Source organism: Vipera berus (assembly GCF_964194415.1).
Source record: "Vipera berus genome assembly, chromosome: 1".
NCBI lineage: Eukaryota > Metazoa > Chordata > Lepidosauria > Squamata > Viperidae > Vipera > Vipera berus.
The window spans coordinates 169,956,309-169,983,673 of record NC_138202.1 but is presented as its reverse complement, the minus strand read 5'-3'; the positions used below and the strand labels follow the sequence as shown (position 1 = coordinate 169,983,673).

The 27,365-nt window shown below is 38.8% G+C and overlaps 1 protein-coding gene across 4 annotated transcripts in view; it reads right to left on the bottom strand.

Moving 5' to 3' along the window:
- GLS (glutaminase) overlaps positions 1-27,365 on the bottom strand; it is a 348,826-nt gene that overhangs the window by 281,685 nt on the left and 39,776 nt on the right. For 2 of the 4 annotated variants that reach the window (XR_014025746.1, XR_014025747.1), the window contains exons 8-15: positions 26,131-26,163; positions 25,464-25,522; positions 20,483-20,549; positions 19,962-20,012; positions 18,897-19,073; positions 18,419-18,550; positions 17,842-17,934; positions 14,391-15,711 (exon numbers count right to left, since the gene is read on the bottom strand). Coding sequence is in view for 2 of the 4 variants with exons in the window: in XM_081322317.1 (XP_081178443.1) it covers positions 13,158-13,277; positions 17,842-17,934; positions 18,419-18,550; positions 18,897-19,073; positions 19,962-20,012; positions 20,483-20,549; positions 25,464-25,522; positions 26,131-26,163 (732 nt within the window). In the remaining 2 variants the exon portion in view is untranslated. Of the gene's footprint in view, positions 1-11,547; positions 13,278-14,390; positions 15,712-17,841; positions 17,935-18,418; positions 18,551-18,896; positions 19,074-19,961; positions 20,013-20,482; positions 20,550-25,463; positions 25,523-26,130; positions 26,164-27,365 lie in introns of those variants that run through there. The other 2 variants (XM_081322317.1, XM_081322316.1) reach the window with 2 other exon arrangements.

Genomic DNA, 27,365 nt, shown 5'->3' with positions numbered 1-27,365 from the left:
TAATAACCTAATGCCTAACATCTAAATATCCATGGCTAAGTAAAGCGACAAGAGGGTTAGTTAGTCTTGTGAGCAGGACTGAAAAAGGCAGATTATCTTGATCTATTTCAAAATGACTCTGTGGGTTTCAGGACTGAAGTATTCTTGGCTGACCTGGTGGATTGTCTGGGTATCTACAGAGGAGGTGGTAACTCTGATTTTCTCAACAGCTTTCAATGTCATTGACCAAGATTTCAAAATAAGAAGTATTGCTTAGAGTGATTCCATTTCTATCTTTCAGGGTGGAGTTTGCTTTTAAACAGGCATTAAGATGTTGTCATTTTCATTTTCTCTCAAATGGTACTTATGTTTCTACAAGAAAATCAGAAGATTAGAGCAAGGTGTTGTCAATATGTGGAAGAGAACCCAATTTATTTCTCTGTCATGTGCCTCCCTGAATACCCACTTATTTTGAGTCAATAATGGAGGAGATAAAATTGAAATTAGATTCAGAGGTGCTCGCTGGGAAGCTACAGTTCCAGAAAGATATAATTTATTCCTTTTCTAAAAACCCGGTTGCTATAGAATGATCTCTTGAAGAACTCAAGATATTTTAATAATCTTAAAAGTACTGTGTTGCTGTTTGGATGAAATAAAATGTAGATTACCTTTAAAACCCTATAAAGCTTGGACCCAGGCTACTTCAAGGCTTCTCCTCCCTCCTTGGAAATTATTGCTCTTTATCCAAGTATGTATTATGTTGTGACTCTTTAAATCAAGCTGTTAACTTATAAAGGATAAGACAAATGTAGTCCATCATCAAACTTCTCTAGGACAGGGATCTTGGATGCAATTTTTAGAAAGAAAATCTTTAGTTTATTACCCAAGATAAATATAGGTAATATCACCTAACAACTGCCTCATTAAGATTTATAATGGCATTGAAGAACTAATTTTACAGTTGGTCATCACACTTATGGTCATTGTAGTTCCCTCACCCCCCAGTCACATTATTGAGATTTGCGTGCTTTGCAACCAGCGGACATGTATGATTCTCACAGTGTCCTATGAGCACGATTACCATTTGCATTCTTCACAGCCAGCTTCCCAACAAGGAGTCAGTAGAAAAGCTGGCAGTAATATGGCAAGTCACGGTCATGTCATGTGTTGCTTGATGACCATATTGCTTAGCAATGGAGTTGCCTGTCCCAAATGTGGTTGTTAAGCAAGGACTATTTGTAACGCCTTTCTCTCTTTTACTAAACACAAGTTTATTACAGGTTGAAAGATGCTAAAATAATTTCAAAAGATTTAAGCAGTAGATTACCATAGCGTAGCCCTCACACAATTAACTAATTTAATATGAAGGACCATCAGAACAAGTGCGTGACAAGAAGAATGAGCTTTCCTTTTCAGAGTCCTGAAATAGCTGTGTGTAACTTTCTTTTCCTTAATCCCATTATTCACTTAAAGTTCTCTGTTTCACATTTGTCAGATGGTCAGGAAGAGATATTATCTCTTGATGAGCAAAAATGACAAAGCATGTCAATATTTTTGTCTATATTTTTTATCAAGGTATTTTCAAGTCAATATTGGTAAAATCAGCCTCCCAACAACTGAGACCTCTAAGCATGACTTTTTTTTTACAGCCATTAGTTTCTGCAGATCTGCCTGGAAATACATTTGATAACTGACATCCTTGCGATGTTCTTCTCCCAGGCCTTGTTAGGGTAGGTTGTGGGAGTGTGGGGTCTTTTTCATTGTTTATTATATCTGTTGAACAGACCAGTGGACTATTTTTCTGGTCAGCCAGATTCTTTTTTTATTGTACCTCTGAATGTCCTTTTTATTTGCAACCCACCCAGAGTCTTCTAGATGGCCTCTAAGTCTGGGAATGAATAACAATAAAATCTGGAAATCATTTATATTTATCATCCCTCTTAATTTTGCTAGCGTAATAATATTAGATGTGAGCCAAACAAATATAGGATGTTTTCTCTCTCATAGCTGCCAAAATCTTTTCTCTATTTCACATAGAGTAGGTGAATAAATGCTAAGATTACATGTATTTGTCTTACAAATATTGTCTATCAGTTAGAGTCCCCCCTCCCCCCCGTCACACTCCCTGCTGTTTGAGGTTATCTGAGGAGGTTCTCCTGTATTAATTCATCTCCCAACTTAGGGATGAGATTCCTTTTTTAGCTTGAATTTTTTGGAACATATGCTTTACCAAGGTGAGGGTGTAGGTGTCCACGGAGTGTACTAAATATGTCAAGAGGAAAGCTACAGTGCATGTTTTAAAAAAAATGGCTGGAGCTTCAATTGCACTATGGTGGCCACCGTCTTGATTAGTTGACCATACTCTCTGGTTGAGATTATAACTTGTCTTTTAAAAAGGCAAGAACAGACTTTTTAAAAACAAATTCTTAATTTGTTTCCTTTAGTTTAATAAGTTTGCTTTTACCTTTTTTTTCACCTTACTGTATATTGTAGAGATTCCAGTGTTTTAATAAACTTCATAAATGTTCAGTGAGTGTTTATGTGTGTGTATGCACAATTATATTATATATGCACAAAAGGACTCACTGGAGAAGAGCCTAATGCTGGGAAAGGTTGAGGGCAAGAGAAGAAGGGGACGACAGAGAACGAGGTGGCTGGATGGAGTCACTGAAGCAGTAGGCGTGAGCTTAAATGGACTCCAGAAGATGGTAGAGGACAGGAAGGTCTGGAGGAACGTTGTCCATGGGGTCGGGTGATGGGTCGGACACAACTTCGCAACTAACAACAATGCACAATTAACTATGGCTTATGCCATAGTTCAAATAACACCATTCAAATGACTGTTATTGTGTTGCAAACAGTCCTAATGCATGCATAGTTGTTCAAAGATTTTTCTTCCCCAGACATTTGTATATAACACCATTTAAATGATTGTTATTCTGTTGCCAACAGTCCTAATGCATGCATAGTTGTTCAAAGATTTTTCTTCCCGACATTTGTATTTCCTTTGTGAACATCTTCAGGAAGAGCTTATTCCCTGAATAGCTCAGCAGGGTCTCTCCAGAGCACTCAAGTGTTGATCAATTCCAATTTTTGTATACCTAAAGCAGAGGTCTTCAAACTCGGCCCTTTTATGACTCATGGACTTCAACTCCCAGAATTCCTCAGCCAGGCACACTGGCTGAGGAATTCTGGGAATTGAAGTCCATGAGTCATAAAAGGGCCGAGTTTGAAGACCCCTGGCCTAAAGAGTGCTCTGAAGAATTACTCCATGTAAATATGCAAGAATATCCTGAAAATAATGTATGTAAATGAGCAATATATGCTATGCTTTTATATAGGTCTGCAGCATAAGAAAAAGTGTCCCTTTAGCTCAGCGGCTCCCAACATTTTCTATACCCTTTACCCCTAGAATGCTTCTGATATATTCTCGCACCCCTTACAAAAGTTCCAAATAACAGCAATGAATTATGCATATACACTGTAATTTTGAAAACTCAAGTTTTCACATCCCCTGGAATATCGTCTTGCACCCCCAGGGGGTGCAAGGACTCTTGGTTGGGTACTCCTGCTTTAGCTGAAGGGAAAATGTATAATTATTTTGTGGTACCAAATAGGGCAACCAGTTTTTTTCATATTAGTGGGTGACTAAGTAACAAAGTTGCTGAACATACTAACATACTAACAAAGGCAAAGCCATTACTTTACATAGTTTTGGCATTAAATTTTATGGAAATCTGGAAGGATAGCTGTGATTTAAAATACTTCATATAGAAAGACATATAAAAAAAATCTATCAAACTTCTTAGACCAAAATCTTGAATTTATACTCACCTCTTCTGACCAAAGGAGCAGCTTCATTCTGCAGCTGCATTCCAGCCTGCATTTTGTAGTCAGAACTTTCTGGAAGGCCGCTGCAGCCAAGAACTGAGCTAAGGAGTCAATCCCTAGCTCGGTTCTCGGCTGCAGAGGTCTTCCGGAAAGGCCTGTGACTGAGAAATGCAGGCCTGGCTGCAGAAGACGCCTCAGAAGAAGTGGGCCAGCGAGGAGAGGCCTGGCTGCAAGGTAAGTGGGTGCAGGTCGTGCGGGGTAGCTCCACACCCCCACTCCAGCTTGATTTTTAGGTGTGTGCCTCGCCCCCAAACTAGGGCTTATTTTTGGGGTAGGGCTTATATTAGGGCCACCCCCAAAATTCAAGCTACGGCTTATTTTGGGGGAAGACCTTACTTTCAGGGAAACATGGTAGAAGAATATATATGTCAACTGTTTTCTTATGTACAGTAATTAGAAAGATTTAAAGTAGATAAAAGAACTTGGTTTTGGATATAAATAATAATAATAATAATAATAATAATAATAATAATAATAATAATAATAATAATAATAATAATAATAATAATAATAATAAGTTGGAAGGGACCTTGGAGGTCATCTAGTCCAACCCCCTGCTCAGGCAGGAAACCTTATACCATTTCAGGCAAATGGCTGTCCAGTCTCTTCTTAAAAACTTCCAGTGTTGGAGCATTCACCACCTCTGGAGGCAGGTTGTTCCACTGGTTAATTGTTCTAACTGTCAGGAAATTTCTCCTTAGTTCTAGGCTGCTTCTCTCCTTGACTAGTTTCCATCCGTTGCTTCTTGTCCTGCTTTCAGGTGCTTTGGAGAATAGCTTGACTCCCTCTTCTTTGTGGCAGCCCCTGAGATATTGGAACACTGCTATCATGCCACCCTTCACCCTTCTCTTCGTTAAACTACACATACCCAATTCCAGCAACCGTTCCCTATATGTTTTGGCCTCCAGCCCCCTAATCATCTTTGTTGCTCTTCTCTGTACCCTTTCTAGAGTCTCGACATCTTTTTTACATCGTGGTGACCAAAACTGGATGCAGTATTCCAGGTGTAGCCTTACCAAAGCATTGTAAAGTGGTATTAGTACTTCACTTGATCTTGATTCTATCCCTCTGTTAATGCAGCCTAGCACTGTGTTGGCTTTTTTGGCAGCTGCAGCACACTGCTGGCTCATATTGAAGTGATTGTCTACTAGGACTCCGAGATCCCTCTCACAGTTACTACTATTGAGCAAGGTACCACCTATACTATACCTGTGCATTTGATTTTTCCTGCCTAAATGTAGAACCTTACTTTTTTCACCATTGAATTTCATTTTGTTAGATAGTGCCCAGTGTTCGAGTCTGTCCAGATCCTCCTGTATTTTAAACCTATCTTCTGGAGTATTGGCTATTCCTGCTAGCTTGGTGTAGTCTGCAAATTTGATGAGTTCCCCATCTATCCCCTCATCCAAGTCGTTAATGAAGATATTGAAGAGCACTGGGCCCAGAACAGAGCCCTGGGGCACCACACTACACACTTCCTTCCATGTAGATGCAGTTCCATTGAGGACCACACGCTGAGTACGGCCTGTCAGCCAGCTACGAATCCATCTGGTGGTGATTCTGTCTAACCCACATTTTTCTATCTTATCAAGTAGTAGGTTGTGATCTACTTTATCAAATGCCTTACTGAAGTCCAAGTAAATTATTTCCACAGCATTCCTCTGGTCCACTAATTTTGTCACTTGGTCAAAGAATGTAATAAGATTTGTCTGGCATGATCTGTTTTTGACAAACCCATGTTGACTTTTAGTGATGACTTTGTTTGCATCAAGGTGTTCGCTGATTTGTTGTTTCATTATCTTTTCCAGAATCTTCCCAGGTATTGAGGTCAGGCTGATAGGTCTGTAGTTTCCTGGATCTATTTTTTTCCCTTTTTTGAAGATGGGAACTACATCAGCTCTCTTCCAGTCCTCTGGTAGTTCCCCAGTGCTCCAGGATCTATGAAAAATATAGTTCAGTGGTTCTGAGATCACGTCTGCCAGTTCCTTGAGAACTTTGGGATGTAATCCATCTGGCCCTGGTGATTTGAACCCGTCTAGGCTGGGCAGGTGCTCACTTACCATTTTTTTGCCCATCTTAACTTGTATTTCTATTCTGTTTTTTATGGCACTGGTTTTGGTAGGTTGGACTGTTTTTTCCCTTTGTGTAAAGACAGATGCAAAAAACGAGTTAAATAGTTCTGCTTTCTCCCTATTGCTTGTCACCTTCTTGCCACTTTCCCCCACTAATGGACCAATCATTTCCTTAACTTTTTTCTTGTTTTTTATATGTTGAAAGAAGCATTTTTTGTTATTTTTGACTTTGGTCGCAAGCCTTAGTTCATTTTGAGCCTTAGCTTTCCTCACTTCATCTTTGCATACACGGGCTATTTGCTGATATTCTGACTTAGTTATGTGCCCCTTTTTCCACTTCTTATACTTGTCCTTTTTATCTTTCAATTTATCAGAGAGTTCTTTATGCAGCCATGCTGGTTTCTTTTGAGAGCTGTTATTTTTCTTCTTTGTTGGTATTGTACTAGACTGGGCCTTTATTATCTCACTTTTCAAAATTTCCCAAGCTTCTTGAGTTGTTTTCCCCTTTAGGATTCTCATCCATGGAATTCTTCCCATGGTCTCTCTAAGTTTATTGAAATTAGCTCTTTTAAAGTCCAAGACTCTAGTTTGGCTGTATTCTATTGCTTGTGCCTCCAGAATGTTGAATTCCAATATTGCATGATCACTTCCCCCCAGGGTTCCTGTGGCTTCGACACCTTCTATCATTTCATCTCTGTTTGTGAGAATTAAATCCAATATGGCTAATCCCCTAGTTCCCTTCTCAACTTTTTGGAAGAGAAAGTTGTCTGCTAGGTTTGACAGGAATCTGTTTGATCTTCCACTTGGTGCAGAGTTTGTCTCCCAGTTCATATCAGGGTAATTAAAGTCCCCCATTACTATCGTGATGTGCTTCTTACATACCTTAGTTAGCTGACTAGCAAAAAGTTCATCTATTTCCTCTGCTTGGTTGGGCAGCCTATAGTATACACCTATGGCAATGTCATTTTTCCCTTTTATATTGACCCAAATGCATTCAAGTTTACAGTTTTCGTCATTGTTGTGCTCTATTTCTGTAGAGATAAAGTTATTTCTTATATAGAGAGCAACTCCACCTCCTCTTTTGTTTAGTCTGTTTCTTTTAAATAGTTTAAATCCCTCTAGCTGTGTGTTCCATTGGTAGGTTTCGTCCCACCATGTTTCTGTAATGGCAACAATATCATATCTGCCCTCATGTACCTGAATTTCTAGTTCACCCTGCTTACTGTTCATACTCTGTGCATTAGTGTATAGACATTTGAGTCCTTTGTGACTGAGCTTGTGTTTACTTGCTGCATAACTTGTGTGGTGCCTGGCTTCCCCTATTTTCTTAGATTGCCGGGAACAGTGATGTTCTGTATCAATTAACTCACTATCCCCATTATTTAGTTTAAATGTTCCTCCAAAAAAGCTGTGATTTTATTGCCAAGTAACTCAGTCCCTTTCTTGGATGGATGCAGACCATCTCTTTTATACATTTTTTCATTGGACCAGCTACAGACATCGTGACTAATATAACCAAAGCCTTCTCCTTTACACCACTCCTTTAGCCACATATTAAATTCTGCTATACGCTGGCCTTTTCCATTTTGCTCCTTATACACTGGTAAAACCTCTGAAAAAGTAAGCCTACAGCCTATTCTGCTAAGTTCCTGCCCCAAGCTCTGGAAATCATTCTGCACAGAGAGTACATCTTTTTGGGACAGATCGTTAGTGCCAAGATGATATAGTAAGATGATATAGTAAGACTGAATTTGAAACAGAAATGTGTACAAACAATGAACATGTTATTAATAAAATGTATAAACTTCTATTGAACTTTGAAACAGAAAAAGAACAAATGAAAGAATGTATGATAAAACGGACTAAACCAGGTATGTTCAACCTGTGGCCTGCATGTGGCCCTGGACAGGTAGTAATGCAGATTATTATATTCACAAAGATTCAACTTTACCCACAGTGGAGGAATGGATGGTGAAAATCATAATCATAATAGTAAAGTTGGAAGGGACCTTGGAGGTCAACTAGTCCAACCCCGTGCTCAGGCAGGAAACCCTATACCATTTCAGACAAATGGCTGTCCAGTCTGTTCTTAAAAACTTCCAGTGTTGGGGCATTCACAGCTTCTGGAGGCAGGTTGTTCCACTGGTTAATTGTTCTAACTGTCAGGAAGTTTCTCCTTAGTTCTAGGTTGCTTCTCTCCATGATTATGAGATGGCCAAATTGACAGCTTTGATTAGAGACAAAACACTGTCTAATTTTAATAAGTTGACTGGAAACTCCTTACTTTTTGTGTGAAACAAAAAAAATGAAATTACGTTTTTCATGATTAGAAATAATATATAGAAAAATGTAATGTGTTAAATTTACATTTATAACTGCTGTAAAAGAAAATCAGAAAATCTTTCTTTCTCTGCACTCTTGTCTTGGTCTTTTTCTCCTTTCTTTATTCTAAACACTAACTCTTGTTAATTTTTATCTTTTCTCTTAAAACTTTTAATAAAGAAAGATATCTAGATATATATATTGCTGTTGGCAATTTAAGCAAGAATCAAATTAATGTACCAGCATGTACCTTAAACACTTAAGAGATAAATTGGGCAAGCAATATCCAGACATGACCATCCACATATCTCTACTGAAACAGGTGAAATGTCTAACTGAATATGAAATATTAGATTTAACAATTTATTCTGTGTTGCAAGAATCTATTATTCCCCAAGAAAAGAAAAACGAATGAACTCCTTTAGTTGTCTTATAATATGGTAGAATTGTTCAAGTTAACAAACACATTTTATAGGCACTAAAGATATGATAAATTAACTCCAAATATAATTCTATTAATTTCTTATTCAAAAATGATTTTCTACTTTGTATTGAAAGAAAACTGTTGTTATGATGCTCTAATTATTTAGAATTATTCACATCCCTTTTTTCTTGAGAGCTCAAGGCAATGACTATGGTACTAATATGCAAATTCTTTGTATTTAAAAAGATGCCTAATTCACACAAGTATCTATGATGCTGCTTAAATGTCCTAAGCAGGGCTTTACATACCACTTTGACTTTGCAATTTGCTGACTACTTTGAAGGGTATTTTTGAAAGCAAAAATAGTATTTATAATTGGAAAATATATGCAACATACAAGTGTAAATTGAAGTGTATTAAAGAAAACTTGAAAAAAATATTCAAGAAAGAAACGATTGTAAAATGATAGTACACTTGGACTGCATGGCATAAAAATAAATTTCATAGTACCAACAAGCACAAAGAAACAGAAAGTAAATCAACATATTTTAACATTTTAAACATTTTTTAAAAAATAGCTGAAAATTCTTTGGACTTTTACAGATGTCATCCCCAGGGGTAAATGTCAACATAAAAAATAAGCTGCAAGCATTATCTAGTATTATGGGCCATAAATCTGTGTCCAGTAATTAAACCAATATTCTTGAATGTTATATGATTTGAAGCTGGTTTGGGCTAATTTTTCCTACTGTGTCTTCAGTAAGAATATTGTTGTGAAAAATAAATATTGTGATCCACGAGTTGTCTTTTAAATAAAGTAGCAACAAAGGAAAACCATCGGAAGGAAAGAAAATGTCTACAAAACCTCTGCGATACACACCCAACATTTTCCAAGAAGCAGCTATTCATACTATTTGTACAAAAGGAGAAATCCAGCATATGGAAGCAATATGGAATCTATGGAATTCTGCACTGCAAATCAGTGCTGCTGATCTAGTTGATTATACCCTACTTCTTTACCCCAGTCCCTTGGCATACAATTAGTACTCAATGAATCCTATTGCACTTGGCACAGCATAAATAATTAAAGTAATAACCTCCTTCTTAGTTATAAACTGCATAGAAGTTCCTAGATAAGGAGGTACAGGATTGTAATCTCAATGACATGTACGAATCAAGACATGAACAAAGTAAGCTGTAGTTGCTACAAGGTGTTTATATTATCTTCTTTTCATCCACTACCACCCCATTTCCTTTTTCTAGACCATTTTCCAAAGTGAACATAAACCACAATTAATAGACAAAGCTATAAGAAAGCTATAGAGTAGATTATTTCATTCAGAAAATATGTCATATTAAAATTTAACTGCAATTACATCAACCTATTAGAGTAGTTTCGAAGGAATGTAAGCATTAACAACACTCTATTTGGTATTAAGATTCTGAGTCAAGGAATCATAATACATAGACAGACAAGATCTTTAAAAAAAAAAGTTTTACAAAGGGACACACTGCCAAAAAGAAATTCAGCTGTCAGAAACCACCTGATTAATAACAAAAGAAACTTATCCATGTGAGATTAGCTCTTACCTACTCATGCAAATGCCTTTGATAAATCATACCTTACAAAGATGGTCTAATGCTTGTGCATTTGGTCTCAGAAATATACGAACTAAGATCAATATATAGGTTTAGGTATAAAGTGTTCAATTGAATAGATACCTGTATGCAAGATATTTTTACTTAAGCATTGTGAGTGTGAGTGTGTGTGTGTGTGTGTGTGTCTATGTGTGTGTATAAATCTATGCTTCTCTAATCCTCTGCAAGGATATTTTTCTCTGCCTGGACAAGGTATGCTTCAAACATTCTGCCCATGTCTGGGGAAGAGCAGCAGTAGCAGGGATGGGGAAGAGTTGTGCACCTAGCAAGAACATGCTGTGCTATAGGCCCAAACAAATGTGTTCTCAAGCCATCCTCCAAAGCTGATGGAAGGTGGCAAGAGAAGGAAGGCAGCGGGCATTGCCAAAACAAAAACCAGTTCAAGTTATATAAAACATCCCAAACCTATAATTTATTCAAGCTAAGTGGGCCGTGTTGTGATTCAGGGTCAGCCTGTGGGTTCGGCAGTTGGGTCGGACGACTCAGAGGAGGAGGAGGGGGGTGTTGAAGAGCTTGCTGATGATGGCCTTGAGGCTCCGCAGAGCCCTCAGCTGGGCCCCTCCCACCTGGTCACGACGGAGACCCAGCTGTGTGAGCCTGACAGCGTGGATGAAGATGACCCACAGCTGGCCCTGTTCAAGGACGCCCGACGCAGGAGGCAGTCAATCAGGAGTAAACAGAGGAAGGCAATGGGGCACCTCGGAAGGAGGCAAAGAGAGGCCACGCCCTGAACTGTATTTAAGGGGATTGTGTGGGAGGGCTGGTTTGCTGAAGGCAACCGCTTGGATAGTTCCTGTTTCATAGCTCCTGTTTCATGGTTGGTGTCTTGTCTTGCTCTGTTTTATGTTAATAAATTTGGCAGGCTTTATTCCAGCCTCTTGCCGTTTGTAAAGGGGTTGTCCCTGCTTTTGCTGCAGGGCCGGTAGCAGGCTGGTACAGAACAGGCCTTCATCTTCACTCGTTTTTATTCAAAACATTAGAAGACTGCTTTTTATTATCAGAACCAGGGTTTTTTTCCTCATAGAATGCTCAGAACGGAGTTCTGGCACCTTTTTTTGGATGGAACCTTGTAGCGTAGGCAAGGCGGGTTGTATGACATGTGTGAGTTCCGGCACCTTTTTCTTTTACAAAAAAAGCACTGCTCAGAATCAAATCATGGCTTAGATTGCATACGAAAAAGAATGCAAAAATGCAAAATAATCTGCTTAAAATAAAAATTTATTATAATACAAAGTTAAATGGGCTCAAAGTACATAAATAACATACAACTGAAATGAAAAATGGGAACACATAACAAATCATTTAAACTGAGGAGAAAAAAATCATAGAAAGATGATGAAACAAAGTTTAAATACATTGTATTTTTTAATGAAACATTAAGTATGTCAAAGGGCAGAATGGAGAATACAACAAGATAAATGCTTGAATAAGAACTGATACTGCTATGAACATAAATGCACTAAGCTGTACTAATTACAGATTAAACACAATAATATTCTGTCAACTTTTGAGGCCTTGCCCTTAATGTTGAATGTAGCCATTTCTCTGATGGATATAATTTAGAAGAATCTAAACTGAAATACGTAAAATGTTTCAAATCTGAACTCCTCAGAGTTCAAAAACACCCAATGTCAAGTCTGAAAAAGACTGCTTTAATAGCTTAGAACAGTGGTGATGAACCTATGGCACACGTGCCAGGGACAGCACTCAGAGCCCTCTCTGTGGGCATGCACGCCATTGCCCCAGCCCCGCCTCCCTCTGTGGCCCCCTCCTCACCAGCAGCCCCATGGAAGAGAGTTGCCCCTGGGCACGGCCTGCGCAGAGCAGAGCAGCGCAGCCAAGGACATGGCAACCGGGCAGTGGGGACAAGACTCCGCCCTCACGCCCCATCATGTGCAAATGATGCTGTGGGGTGTGGGTGGAGGGCATAGCCGCCATGGCACTGCTGGGCCACCTGGGCGATCTGCGGTGGGGCATGGAGGCGGTGGGTGGCCCTGCGGGCAGGCAGGGTGGAACAGGGGGCAGGGGGAAGAGTGGGGGCGAGGGGGCAGGGGCAGGTTTTGGGCACTCGGTCTCTAGAAGGTTCACCATCACTGGCTTAGGAAGTCTGTCAAGCTTAAAATGGAGTACTTTAACTTTAAACTCAGACAGGTTTTCTGATTTCAAAAAAATAGAACAACCTTATTTTTTATTACCATTCCCATCATTGGTCACTTTTAATCAGGTCATCTAAGAGCAGAATTTTAGTAATATCAGATGGCCCAATCATTTGCCCACCTTAGTCCAATGTAATGTCCACATTTTATTAATTCTTGACTGTTTTAGTATTTTCTCACTTTTTAAAACTCCCTCATATTATATTACTATTTTTTCCTGGTTTTGGCCAGGAAATAACATTCTGATGATTTGATACTAAAAACACCCCCACCCCCCAATTACCACGCCTTTTAAAACAAGAACTCACAAATTATTTTACCATAGCCAAAATACAAAAGTGACAAATTAAAAATCTTATGGGGGCAGCAATATGTCAGTATAAGCTTGATTCTGTTTAAAAGCAGTTTTCTGCAAAAATTACACTAGTATGAAGACACCATTCAAAATCAACCAATCAGATCAGTTTCACCTTTATCAATCTGTGTGAATCACTTCCAATCCAATAACATGATAATCTGAACATTGCAATCATTGTAATATAGACACTTTTCTAAGAGCATGAGTTGTAGAGATTGATAAATCATAACTTCTTTAAACATAACTTGGCACTGCGGTTATGTTTCCTATATTCCTCAGTGCTTCAAGAGCACATTCTAGTGCTGGTATTGACCCAAATTTTCCTCTTGTAGATCAAATTTGCAGATGCCATAAATTGGCCACCACCCAGGATGACAGAAGGAGATTGCAAAATCTGGACAGGCTGGAGGACTGGGCTGAAATGAACAAAATACTCTTCAATAGTGAAAAATGTAGGCCATTATATTCGGGGAATAAAAACGCAGAGCACACATACACAATGGGAGATTCATGGCTTGGAAGAACCCCATCAAAAAGGGCTTAGGCATGGTAATTGAAAACAGGATGAACATGAGAAAGCTGTTACATACACCAAGATAGGTCTGGGTACGTTAGAAGAATCATTGCACCCAAGGCACATGGCATCCTTATTCTCATCTACTCTGCAGTGGTAGGAACCCAATCCAACTACTGTGCACAAATCTGGGCATCACATTTCCAAGATACTGAGACATTCAATCATGTTAAGAGGAGAACGATAAAAGTAACAATGCAAGAAATGGACTCTAGATTGCTTTAGGGAAGATGGTCCACTGCCACAAAAATCAAGACTAGGTAGAAGTTGCACTTCCAACTCTTATTTAAGTGTAAGGCGAAAATTCCTGAAAATAAGATTTGTACAATAACGGAATGGTCTGCCTATGGAGGCTGAGTTCTTAAGTCAGACAGCCTTCTCTCAAGGATCTTGGAACTGCACACTGCAGGATCCTTCTCAATCTCTTCCAAATCTATCATGCTATTAACTGGGAAAATTTGCTACCTCCAAGTTACTGATGTACAGGGGCAGCATTTACCCACTGTAAGGGATGGTGAAGTTATAATTCAGCAACACCTAAAGGATTCACAGATTCCCCACTTCTGGCTTAGAACATTCTAATATTTTGGTCCTTCAATGTTGATTTTTTTAAAAAGCCAGTAAATATACTGAACTTGAGTACAGGTGGTTTTCATTTGTAGAAGAAAATGTTGTTGAATAAAGCCTTATCAGGAAATATAGAAAGAACCTGACATGAGAATAGATACAACTTATATAAGTATATTGAATATTTACTCATATAACACAGCATTATGTCTATAACACAGTATTATCTATATTGAGTGTTACTTGTTTTCTAGCCAACTGAGATCCAGTTTGGTCTAGAGCAGGGGTAGGCAACCTCAGCTCTTTTATGACTCATGGACTTCAACTCCCAGAATTCCTGAGTCAGCATAGTCTAGAGGTTAAGGCACCAGACTGGAAACCAGGAGACTATGAGTGCTAGTCCTGGCTTGGGCATGAAAACATAAGGCTGTATGACTTTGAGCCATTCATTCTCTCTCAGCCCACATCAGGATCAAGTGACAAGCCAGCTGGTCAACTCTGTCATGACCAAATGTATCAATACTTGGCTGGTGCAAAAACCGGGAAAGGGGGGGGGAACGCAATCCCTGCATTTGCAAGAAAATGCTAGGAAGTGGGGGAAAAAAATCTCTTTTCTAGTCTACTAAATTTATGATTCTTCTCTCAAATTGTCTGGAATGAAGGTTTGACACAGTAATTCATATTTTGCCTGGCTGACAGGAAATCTATCCTTCAACAGCACAATAGGTTTCTAACACAGAAGCAACTGTATTAAAATTCTGTCTCATGGAGAGGTGGGTGGCATATAAATTTAACATAAATTAATTGGGGTTTTTTTTTGCAGTGGATCCTGAGCATACCCTTACCCAGGGGTCTTCAAACTTGGCCTTTTTATGACTTGTGGATTTCAATTACCAGAATTCCTCAGCCAGGCTAATCCAACATGACCTTTTTACCTTATATAGTAACATACTAATATTTTTACACAAACTTAAATAAGTTTCTGTCTACCAATATGCTCTATATAAAAATTGTGAATTGTTTTGTCAGTGTTGCAAAACAGTACATGAACAGTTAATTTCATTTACATTTGGTTACACTGAAATTAACTGCACTTAATTGGAATAAATGGGATCAAGTTTTTACACTATTCATGAAAAAAGCAAAGGGTAATCTTTAGAATATATTAACAATAAAAGAAATAACTATTTATGACCCAGGACTTAAATTTTCCGATATCTTTGGCTCTCATGTTCTTGGTTAACAATTATGCTATCTGCATCTTGATTGTATTGCAATATTTCTCACTTGTACAGCACACTTTAAAATTCCCATTTTGCAATTCATTCCTTAAGCATGATACAAGTTTAAATAGCACATATTTAAGTTTTGTTTCAGATTGCTTTCTGAAAAACAATTATTAAAGCAATTAGTATAAAATTATTGGTATACCAATTTTGGGTATCTCAAGCATATTTACAACCCACTGAAATCAAAATAATAAACCTAAAATATTTGGAACTGTGTAAATTGGAGTGTGTTTAAAAATGAAACCAAACTCTCTGAAACCAGAGCCCAATGCACTAGTTTTGTTCTCCCCGACCTTCCATTCTATACACTACAGTTGTGGAGATGTCCTCGTTTGATTCGGGTGACACTTTTTTCCACACAGTCTCTTTTAATGCAAGTTCGTGCTGAAGACTCTCATAGTCCAGTGGTCCAAAGGAATGCTAATTGTTTAAGCAACATATAGTATGTATTAAATTACCAATGAAATAAAACATTCTAGCATTATTTTTATTTATCAATTAGCACTTGCTGGTTTTCAGAGATCTCTCTCAACCTGACATTATCATGCCACATACTTTTCAATTTCAAACCACAGTGAATAATTTATTTAATTTGGTGGAAGGGAAGAAAGACCCCCAAGTCATTCATAACAGGATGCAGATTGTGTTAATTAGCCATACAGGAACTTTCATATTAATCTAGAATTCCTGAGGTTCTATTAGTTACTGAGTTACTATAGCAGCATTTCTACAATCCAGCTTCTCCTGGTTTAGTTCAACTCTAGCAATCCAACCTTCTTTCTATCTTAGGCAGGATGGTTTCCAAACTGCTATGGCAATAATTACTTAGGTCCAAGCTTTGCTGTAAGTGTTAGAAAAATGAGTAATGGACTAAACATTTTAACTGTACAGGGCCAATCTTTTTCCCAGCCCAACCTCAAACCAAGGGCCAAAACATAAAAATTGCCTGTGAACTTACACATGCTACAATGCAAATGGAATTCCAAACTCAAAGTAATAACTATTGCTGTATTTTGAATGCCATTAAAGGTAAAGGTAAAGGTTCCCCCGCACATGCATGCTAGTCGTTTCCGACTCTAGGGGCTGGTGCTCATCTCTGTTTCAAAGCCGAAGAGCCAGCGCTTGTCCGAGGACGTCTCCGTGGTCATGTGGCCGGCATGACTAGACACCAAAGGCGCACGGAATGCTGTTACCTTCCCACCGCAGTGGTCCCTATTTTTCTACTTGCATTTTTACGTGCTTTCGAACTGCTAGGTTGGCAGAAGCTGAGACGAGTAACAGGCGCTCATTCTGCTACGCGGCACTCGGGATTCGACCCGCCAAACTGCCGACCTTCCGATCGACAAGCTCAGCGTCCTAACCCACTGAGCCACCGCGTCCCTTTTGAATGGCATTAATGCCATTCAAACACAGACTTCTTCCCAGTAAGATCAGAGCCATGGTCAGAACAGTACGATGACTGACATGTTTGGAAATTAATACAAAGCTCTGTCTCTCAGGCAGTACAATTTTAAAAAACATTGGCTAGGACGCATCCCTTTCCCCCCCCTATTATGTCTTTCAGCAACAAGCAAGAGATTGCCCACTGCTACTCTGAGAGCCAAGAACAGTACTGGAGATATTTCCTCACTAATATGTGGATCAAACGTGTTACCAAAATAAAAGTAATCTGTATTATATACAATTTATTTTTCTTGTAAGATCAAAATCTGTAACAAAGAACTTTGTCCCATAATTTTTATGAAGTGAAAATATACCGCTGAATATGCTAACTTTTTGTCATGGCATTTTATCTAGGATGGTTTTAAGACCACCTAGAAAGAATACATGAACAGTTCTCAAATTTGTTTGAGGTAATCTAAATATACTAGGCTCAGATATGTTATATAATACCAATTAGCTAACCAAACTCAACTAACTTTCAGTCAGTTATTACTAGGTAGCCCTTAACTTACATTTGAAGCTATAGTAGATCTCCCCAAACCCTACTTATGACCATGTTTCAAAGTTGCAACGACTGCTTCCCCCGAGGATACATGACTGCATTTTGGGCATTTGGCAACTGGCCCACATTCACAGCCCTTTGTAGTGTTCTGCAGTCATATGGCCACAATTTTTGTTTTTGTCAGAAACCAACATTTACAGTTTCCAGCAAAAAAATGCCCAATGGGTACAATGGATTCACTGAACAGCCATAGCATCTGCTTAATGATTTTGGCTTTTACTTAACAACTGCCACAAAAACAGGTTGTAAAACTGGGCGCAGTCACACAGTAACCCACTTAACGACTGGTATGAGTTACAACTATAATTCTGGGCTCAATTATGGTTAGTAAGTTGAGGACTACCTGTAACCAGTAAAAGCCAGTGATTAATGTAACATAGCATTTAGTAGTAAATTCTAGATGTGACAGATGTTGTCTGAATTGTATCTGGACACTCACAACTCAGAGTATTGATGTAATACATGTCATTGACCAATCCTATTTGGAAGTTGCTATGCACAATATACGTGTTACACATTAATTTTATAAAATACTTCCAACTTACTCGTTGATCACCACCTTCCCTCCGAGGATCAAGCTTCTTTGCAAAATGCCTCAGGTTATCATAATTATGAAAGTTGCACAAAGAAACCAGTTCCTGCAATAGTGAAGACATCATTGTTTTATATTTATACTCATGTATACTACCACAGTTTACAGTTGACTATGTTTCATTCAGCTAATATTATTGATCACACATACTGTAACTCATAAGTAAAGTCCTTTGTCAAGATGAATATTAAGTAACTTATAAATTCAGGGGAACAAAAAGAAAAGAATTTATTTTGGCAAGCAGAACTGAAAAGAAATACATGCATTTTGTCAACATTTCTTCCACTTTCAAAATACATCTTCTTTTTAACTTTGCTTAGTGTGTAGCCTTGTTGGGGTACTAATTATCTATCCTTTTGCTTTAAAAATCTTCAGTCTTTATCTGCTTTGATTCTAACAGTGAGAACATAAGCATTCCTGCTCAAGATAAATGCAAATTTTGCCACTTTCACTGGGATAGGTGTAAACGTTAATGATTATTGTACTTCTGCTACAGACTACTAACAATTCAAGTAAGAAGACTTGCTTACATGACAAAAGTGTATCCCTTTAACGCTGTTGCCCATCTTGTCTAGCGGAGGTGACCAGCACATCATCCCCATAACGTTAGGAACAACCAAGAGAATGCCACCAGCAACTCCAGATTTGGCAGGAAGACCCACCTAAATGAAGGCATCATTTAAACTGTTAATATATGCTTATCGATACTTAGATAGCATTCACTGACTATCCATATCATCTGTCAAAGTAACAATATTTTTCCAAAATGTTATCCATTAGTGTAAATTTACATCCCAGGGATTATTTGGTTGATACCTCAAAATGCCTTGTTTTTCTGGATTCATTTCTGTCCTCCTAACTAGTTCTATATGTTCTAACTAGTCTATATGACATGGAATGTTTTTTTACCACCCATGGTAAATTTGCTAATTAAAAAGTTAATTCTTTTTTTAAAAAAAGAATAACTAAACATTTTTTAATAACAGATCCCTCTAAACAAACACTTACGTGGAAGGCAAACTGTCCCGAGAAGTCATACATGCCACACGAATGCATCAAACTTAGAGTATTCCGAACTGCTTCAGGACTCAGGACTCTCTCACCAGTGATGGGGCAAAACCCGCCATTGGCAAGGGTGGCTGCCATGACACTAGCAGATTCACAAGTCACTTCTATGGAGCACAGCTTAGGGAAAACAAAGAAAACATTGATCAACCTATGCAAACAGAAGGCTACGTAAGTAAATGGATGACAGGACTATCTTACAAAAAGGAGCCTGAACCCATAAAAGAGTCTATTACCCTATGAACAACACAGCATATGAAGATAGACTATTTCCAGATTAGGGAATAAAGGCCTATTTGAGTAAGCATGAAATGAGCATCTGATGGTAGCAGTGTTTTTTAATGAAAGTGATTATCATGGTACAAGATTAACTCATAAAACAACTGGGTGAGATTTTTTTTTTAAAACTTGTTCTCTAATCAGTGCAATAGTGAAGCTTGTTCTGATGAAAGACTGACATTTTTAAAAGAAACATTTAAAAACTACATGATCCGGTTACTGCAGAGATGAACGGTATGAACAATCATGTGAGAGATCCAGGACAATTTATATTATTTACTAGTGTGTAAAATTCAAAGCTGTCTTATGTTAAATCTAAGGAGTGGGGGGAAAAGCTTTTAATTTTTAAAAATTTTAATCAGTAAAAGGATTAGTGATAAGAAAATATGTTTTAGTTAACCTAACCAGTATGAAAGCACCAAGGATAGGATTAACTATTTCTTCTCCATATAGTACTACAAAACTGGCTGCAAAACATATTACATTATCACTACAAAAATATATAATTCTAAGGTCAAGGATTGCAATCAACTATTAATTTACATTAAGATCAGAGAATGAGAAATGCTGATTTATTAAAATATATTCAATGGGAATATCGTTTAGTTAACATACTTGCCCCAACAAAGGATTAGATCCTCTGCTATGAAAATATTTATATAAATAAAATTTTAACCTGTAATTCTACATAACAAAGAATAACAAATATTCTAGAGATTAATTAGCTACCTGGAAATAGAAGTCCAATATGCCAACCATATCTGTGCCCTCTGGAAAACACTTGAAAATAATAGAATATTTTAGTACATCATGATACTGTGATAAAAATTAGCATATATAAACTAAAACAAAAAGAGGAGAAAATCTTAGTTCTGAAAATTCAATTGAGGATTATCTAAGAAACAAAGAATTATTTAGAATTAAAATAAGATTTAAAATAATAATTATCTAGAAATAGGACTTCCAGACATTTAAGTCTACCTTTCTGTGAAAATTTGAAGGAAAATATTTTAGCTCTATTACAAAACATCAAATAATGTGTACTTCTGTCAGGTAGTTTAGCAAAAGATTATTAAATGCTTTTGGCCACAGAAGGATTACAGAATGGAAGAATAACACTGTCACTACATTTATATTAATATTGTATTTACCTTTACTGTCACTATGAAGAAATAAAATGTTATTTGTAATTTCTTCATTTGACATTACGTATATTTAAGGAAGTGGAGTAAATATAACCAAATGCATACCTTTTTCTCTTTGAGATAATAGCCTATTGCAAAGTTTCTGTCTCCACTCTCCCTTTCAGACTGGAATCTAAGGCAGAAAAGGGGCAGAAATGGATATCGAACACTAAATACTTATTAACAATAGTATTGGTGGATCTTTATTTAAAACTCTAGTAACCTATTTAGTTTGGGAAGACATGGACTATCACTGTGTGGACTTTACATTAAAAAGAACAAATTAATGCTGCAGCATATTATAACGCTCAATGCAAAGGACATGTCTATTTACTACAAAGAATTAAACTAAACATTTTTTTGTAAATAAGATAACATCTCAGAAATGGAACTAAAATATTGATCATGTATCTGTCATAGCTACTTGAGAATACAAGAGAATTTATTTAGATGTTAAGTGAAATATAGGAATGCAATGTAAGTCAGAAAAGTAACTCCATTGTTACTCTAGATCAGGGGTGTCAAACTCATCCTGTGACGTGTCGCGATGTGTCGCGACTTTTTTCTCCTTGCTGGAGCTGGGATGGGTGCGGCTTCCATGTGACACATCCGGCCCGCGGGCTGGCAGTTTGACACCCCTGCTCTAGCTCTTTACTAATGCAAATCAAGAACACAATGCAAATTTCACCTTTTCTAAACTGTATACATTGCAGGCGGTGGGTATACAAGATAGCAGCAAACTGTAATTGTCAGACAACTTCAACATTAGAAAGGGCTTTATTTGGCAGAGGACACAGCAGAGATTACCAGAGAAGCTAACTACTTAAGGTTAACTGCAATAACGTTTTAGTTTTTTCATCCCATATTGCAGCAGTCTCCAACCTTTCCGGCTCAGCAATCTGGTGGTCACGGAGGTGGCAGGAGTGTGTGTGGTTTTGTGTGCATACGCTGCTTTCACAAATGCAGTTGTGTGTGCACACGCACTCACCCACTACGGCCCAGTTCTGGCCTGGCATTGGGTCCTGGACCAGGGATTGGGGACCCCTGCCATACGGCATTTGAAACATCATTCAAGAAAGCTTTTTTATTCAAAACCAGTATGATTTTGAACCACAAACCCAATAGTCAGTTACTTGAACCAGACAAAATAACATCATGCCTGCAAACGACACAGTCTGTTATAAGCTGCCAAGTCACAATAAACTTCCTTTTCTGTAGGAGTGATTTTGAGATAGAATGCTTCATTTATAAATGATGCGGTGAAACTCATCTCCAACTATATCATTTTATTAGACGTTGAGTGGTACTGCTGACTATTTGCATCCATATCCAAATAAGCATACAGGAATATGACACTGAAGAGAAGACCATCCACCACTTATTTTCCTTAGCATCTATTTCCCCTTATACAGGGAGGTTTCTTAAAATATCTAGAAGCATCAATTGATTATATGCTTTTTAAAGCAATGCAACATCTTGCATTGCCTCTCTTAATTTTCAACAATATTCTTTAAATCTGAATTCCTGGCCTTTCTGTAAATTCCATTTTGGGTTCTGCATTGGACAAATCTAATGGTACGTAAGAAAATATTGAGAAACGGGGCAAAGGAAATGGTCAGATATAAGACAGCATGTCCTGCAGCTGCATAATGGGCAGAGAAAGAGGCCGAGAAGGGTTCTTGTGAAATAGGGAGCCACATAAATGTGATTAATAAATTATTTTTATAATGATTGCTTTTTACATTGTTGTTTTACTGGTGTTGCACAATGCCCGGAGTTGCTTCTTATGAGATTGATGGGCATATAAATGGGATAAATAAATTTAAAAAAATTAAAATGCCTTTTAAAAAAGTAGTCAAATAAAGTGGTTTTATTTGCACTGATTTGCGGATGCATCAAAGTCAATGAAACAGAGGGATTTCTGAATTTCTTAAGGACTATTTTGCCATGTTTTAGTCAGAATTCTATCGATTCCTTTGCTAATGTCAACATGTTCTGCTCTTTTCTTCCATCGCAAACCATTCCTGGGATACAACTATTTTCCTCTCCTCCATCCTTCAGTGGGAAGAAAATTTATTTTTGTGTGCACAAATCTGATGCATGAAAAGCACTTTACTACTTCTTTTAAAACATCATCACCATTGGTGCCATCATCACTCCAACAGACAGGAACTACAGCAAATTCATGCTGCTGTGTTACAAGCTGAACTGTTACAGAAAAGCATGCCTTGCTCCGCCCGCTTCTTGAAAATCCCTTTGAGGGGAACAAAGAACTTACTACTTTTCTCTTTACAGCAGACATGTCAAACTCGCGACATCACGTGACGTCGCGCAACGTATCGGGATGGTTTTGCCATTGCCGGCAATGGGGTTTGCACGGCTTCCGGACTGCGGGCCAGCAGTTTCACACCCCTGCTCTACAGGAAGCCACGCGTTGTTTGAAAGGGGCAACAATGATGAGGCAAAATTGATGTTTTTACCAAAACCAAACCAGTAGAAGAGAAAGGAAATAACTTCTCTTCCTCCAATATCCTCAACTCTTAAGGAAAGAAACAAGATTTATTCTTCCCTTTTCCCTTGTTTTTTGGAAGAGACAGTGCCATACGGTACAGTACTTCTACAGAAACATTTCTCCTAGACCCAAAGTCTTAGCCGAAGGAAAGACTTGACTAATAAAATAAAATATTCATTCATTTCATTTATTATATTTGTATACCGCCCTTCTCCCGAAGGACTCAGGGCGGTGAACAGGGCACATAAAAAATACAGAATACAAAAATTAAAAAAGAATTAAATAAGAGCCCGAGCTAAAAACAGTAGAATAATATAAAAATCCCCAATAAAAACCCCAGCACATCCCCCATCAGGCCAGGCCGGCTTGCTCAAATAGGTAGGTCTTCAGACCGCGTCGGAAGGAGCGAAGGTCAGGTGCCATCCGGAGCTCAACCGGCAGCTGATTCCATAAAGCCGGGGCGCCCACAGAGAAGGCCCTCCCCCTGGGGGCCACCAGACGGCATTCTCTGACCGGTGGCACCCTGAGGAGGCCCTCTCTGTGGGAACGCACAGGGCGGAGGGAAGTTGACGCTGGCAGCAGGTGATCCCCGAGGTACTCCGGACCCATGCCATGTAGGGCCTTAAAAACCATTACCAAAACCTTGAACCTCACCCGGAAGACAACTGGTAGCCAATGCAGCTCGCGGAGCAAAGGTGTAACATGGGAGTACCGGGAAACTCCCAAGACAACTCTCGCGGCTGCATTCTGTACCAGCTGGAGCCTCCGAGTGGTCTTCAAGGGAAGCCCCATATAGAGAGCGTTGCAGTAGTCCAGACACGAGGTCACGAGCGCATGAGTGACCGTACACAGGGCATCCCGGTGTAGATAGGGCCGCAACTGGCGCACCAGGCGAACCTGGGCAAAAGCCCCCTTAGTCACAGCCACTATATGATCTTCCAGAGTAAGCCGCGAATCTAGGAGAACGCCCAAGTTGCGAGCCCTATCTATGGGGGGTAAAAACTCACCCCCCCATGGAAAGAGGTGGAATATTCTGAATATCCCGGGATGCCGGTATGCACAGCCACTCAGTCTTGTCGGGGTTGAGTTGAAGTCTGTTCCTCCCCATCCAGACCCGAACCGCCTCCAGGCAACGGGACATCACGTCGAGGGCATCACTGGGGTGGTTTGGGGTCGAAATGAAAAGCTGGGTATCATCAGCATACTAATGATACCCAACTCCAAAACCACGAATGATCTCACCCAGCGGTTTCATATAGATGTTGAACAGGAGAGGCGAGAGGACCGACCCCTGAGGGACTCCACAAACGAGACCTCGGGGTCGACCTCTGCCCCCCTGCCAACACCGACTGCGAACGTCCCAGGAGATAGGAGGAGAACCACTGAAGAACTGTGCCTCCCACTCCCAATCCCCTGAGACGCCGCAGCAGGATACCATGGTCGATGGTATCGAAAGCCGCTGAGAGATCTAATAGGACTAGGACAGAGGAATATCCCCTGTCCCGGGCCCTCCAGAGATCATTCACCAGAGCGACCAATACCGTCTCCGTGCTGTACCCGGGCCTGAAACCCGATTGGCACGGGTCTAGATAATCCGCTTCATCCAGGACCAGAGGGAGCTGATGCGCCACCACACTCTCAACAACCTTCGCAAGAAAGCGAAGGTTGGAGACCGGATGAAAGTTATTTAACACAGCTGGGTCCAAGGCAGGCTTCTTGAGGAGAGGTCTCACCACCGCCTCCTTCAAGACGGCGGGGAAACTACCCTCACTCAAAGAGGCAGATATAACCGCCTGGAACCAGCCTCGTGTCCCCTCCCGAGCTGCATAAACCAGCCAGAAAGGGCACGGGTCCAATAAACATGTGGTGGAGCTCAATCTCCCCATAATCCTGTCCACTTCCTCAGGGGTCACAGAATCAAACTCCTCCCAGATAACATTGACAAGACCGCCCGTGTCCTGATCGTCAGACTCCGCCCAGCTGGAGTCCAGACCGGTCCGAATCCGAGCGATTTTATCTGACAGATGTTGACCAAACTCCTCGGCACGACCCAGCAAGGGTTCCTCCCTCACCTCCTGATTAAGGAGGGAGCAGGTCACCCTAAACAGGGCGGCCGGGCGGTTATCTGTGGACGCGATAAGGGCGGAGAAGTAATTAGACCTCGCCGCCCTTATCGCTGCGAGATAAGACCTAATGTGGGTTCTTAGTCGCAATCGGTCGGATTCGGATCGGCTGGACCTCCAACAGCTCTCTAGGCCCCGTCTCCGACGCTTCATCTCCCAAAGCTCCGCGGAGAACCATGGAGCTCGCTGGGATCTGCACCGGGTCAGGGGCCGCAAGGGTACAACTCGGTCAAGTGCCTCCGTGGCTGCCCTTTCCCAGGCTTCCGCTAAGGCATCCGCCGAGCTGTGAGCAACGGAGGCAGGTGGGGACCCAAGCGCTGCCTGGAACCTATCAGGATCCATTAAAAATATGTACAGCATTAATATTAACTATTGCTCATAGTATTGAAAGCAATCTAGGAAACATACTTACGTGGCATTACTGAAAGCGACATATTCGTTTCCAGCCATTTTATTCATGAAGTGCATCACCTAAGGAAAGCGTGATTATTTTTTCAAAATGTACCAAAAAGCATTTCACAGTAAGTATTCAGTGCAAATAACCAAGTTAGGTTTAGATATTAAGCAATGCTGTCATTCTGTAAGAACAAATCTATTTCATGAGAAAGAATGAAGAGTTTTTGCTTTAATATAAATTACTATTTACTGCTATGTCTAAATTAAAATTATAGTTAGTTTAAATGAAAAAGTAATATTTTTATCTTAACTTCACTTAAAATGCTATATAAAGTTTAGTCTAGTTTTAAATTCAATGACATTCTGCAGTTAATTTAAAACTGGAAAGCAAATGCTTCTAAATTTTACAGAAGAGAAAACACTTGTAAAAATGAGTGAGGCTTGCCTCCAGTGTTGCTACATCATAGTTTATAAATATAAAGTATATTTAATATAATATGTTTTAAATATAAAATAATTAAATTGTTCGTTACAATTAGTAGTAGAGTCCAATTCCAATTCAAGTGATTTTGAGTTCAGTTAATAAACAGATATGAAGTGAAAATATGGGACACAGCAACACTCTATTTTGTAACATTTAAAATTACAGAAAATAAATTGTAACAATTAAAAAGTTTGCTTACATAGTCAAACTTCTCTGCATTATTTGCTCCTTGCTGAAAGGAAAGAAGACACAGTTACAAAATTTATTAATACAAGGGAACTTTAATTATAGATTAATTTGTTCTATTGCTACTTAAATGCGATTATATATTACTAGACTAGAGTTTTATTTGTTAGTCTATATACCTAGTTAGATTACTCAATTGTTATACAAAGCATTACAATATTTAACATTGCCTGTTAAAAATGTTACCAATATAAAACAATAGAGCTGAACCTAGTTTTATTTGAAATTTAATCAGTGAATCCATTAATTTTCCATGATTTTTTAAAAATTTTGCTGAATTAATTTATAATTAATACTGTTAATACGGTTTTGTGGAGGTAGCTTTTAAATGCCAGGTAGAACAATTTTAAATGCTAGGTAGAACTAATAAAAAGACAACTGCATTAAAATAAAGATTGGTTATGTCTGAATGTGCTGAGCTTCTGCATGTGTATGCTTCTCACATTTTAAAAAACTTCCCATTATTATCTTTATATTTCAGCCATCAGTGTTAACAAACTGGGATAACAAAAATGCTGGGTTTTTATAGTTAGCTAAACTGAACCCATAAGGGTAGAAAGAATATCACAAAGCTATGAATATTTACTGACTCCCAGTTTGGTACCAGAGACTGATGGACCGCTAAAAGTAATGCTGCTCTTAAATTCAAGGGGTTGTGTTTAGAAAACATTACAAACTGATTATTGCTATAGTAAATGTGTAAAGTTTAAAATTGTGTGCACATAAGCATGCTTGTGTATTAATGAACCTTGACTGAAACAAAGAGTTTGCATAAAATATATGTTGGAAAGGAGAAACTCTTTAAATACAAAATAGGAAAGGGCTTAAATGCCTACTACACTGAGGTCAGAGGATCGAAATCTGGTTATATTTGCATCTGGATGCTGAAAAGGATTTCTTCAAGTAAAAATATACCCCAAAGAGCATGTGCAATTTTTCCCCCTACATTTGGTATTTAATTTCAGAAACATTTATATTTCCAGATCCAAAATTTCAAAAATAAGTAATATGAAATCATAGCTAAAAGGTTCTATAAAGATGAGACTGAACAAGGCAGATATGGGGTTTTTTAAAAATGAGATTACGGGGACACAGCAAACAAACTTCACTGATTATTATAAGAATATTCTGGCAGTTTTATCTGTATCCCTAATGTTTAAGCTGCTAGACATTTAAACAAGTATTTAC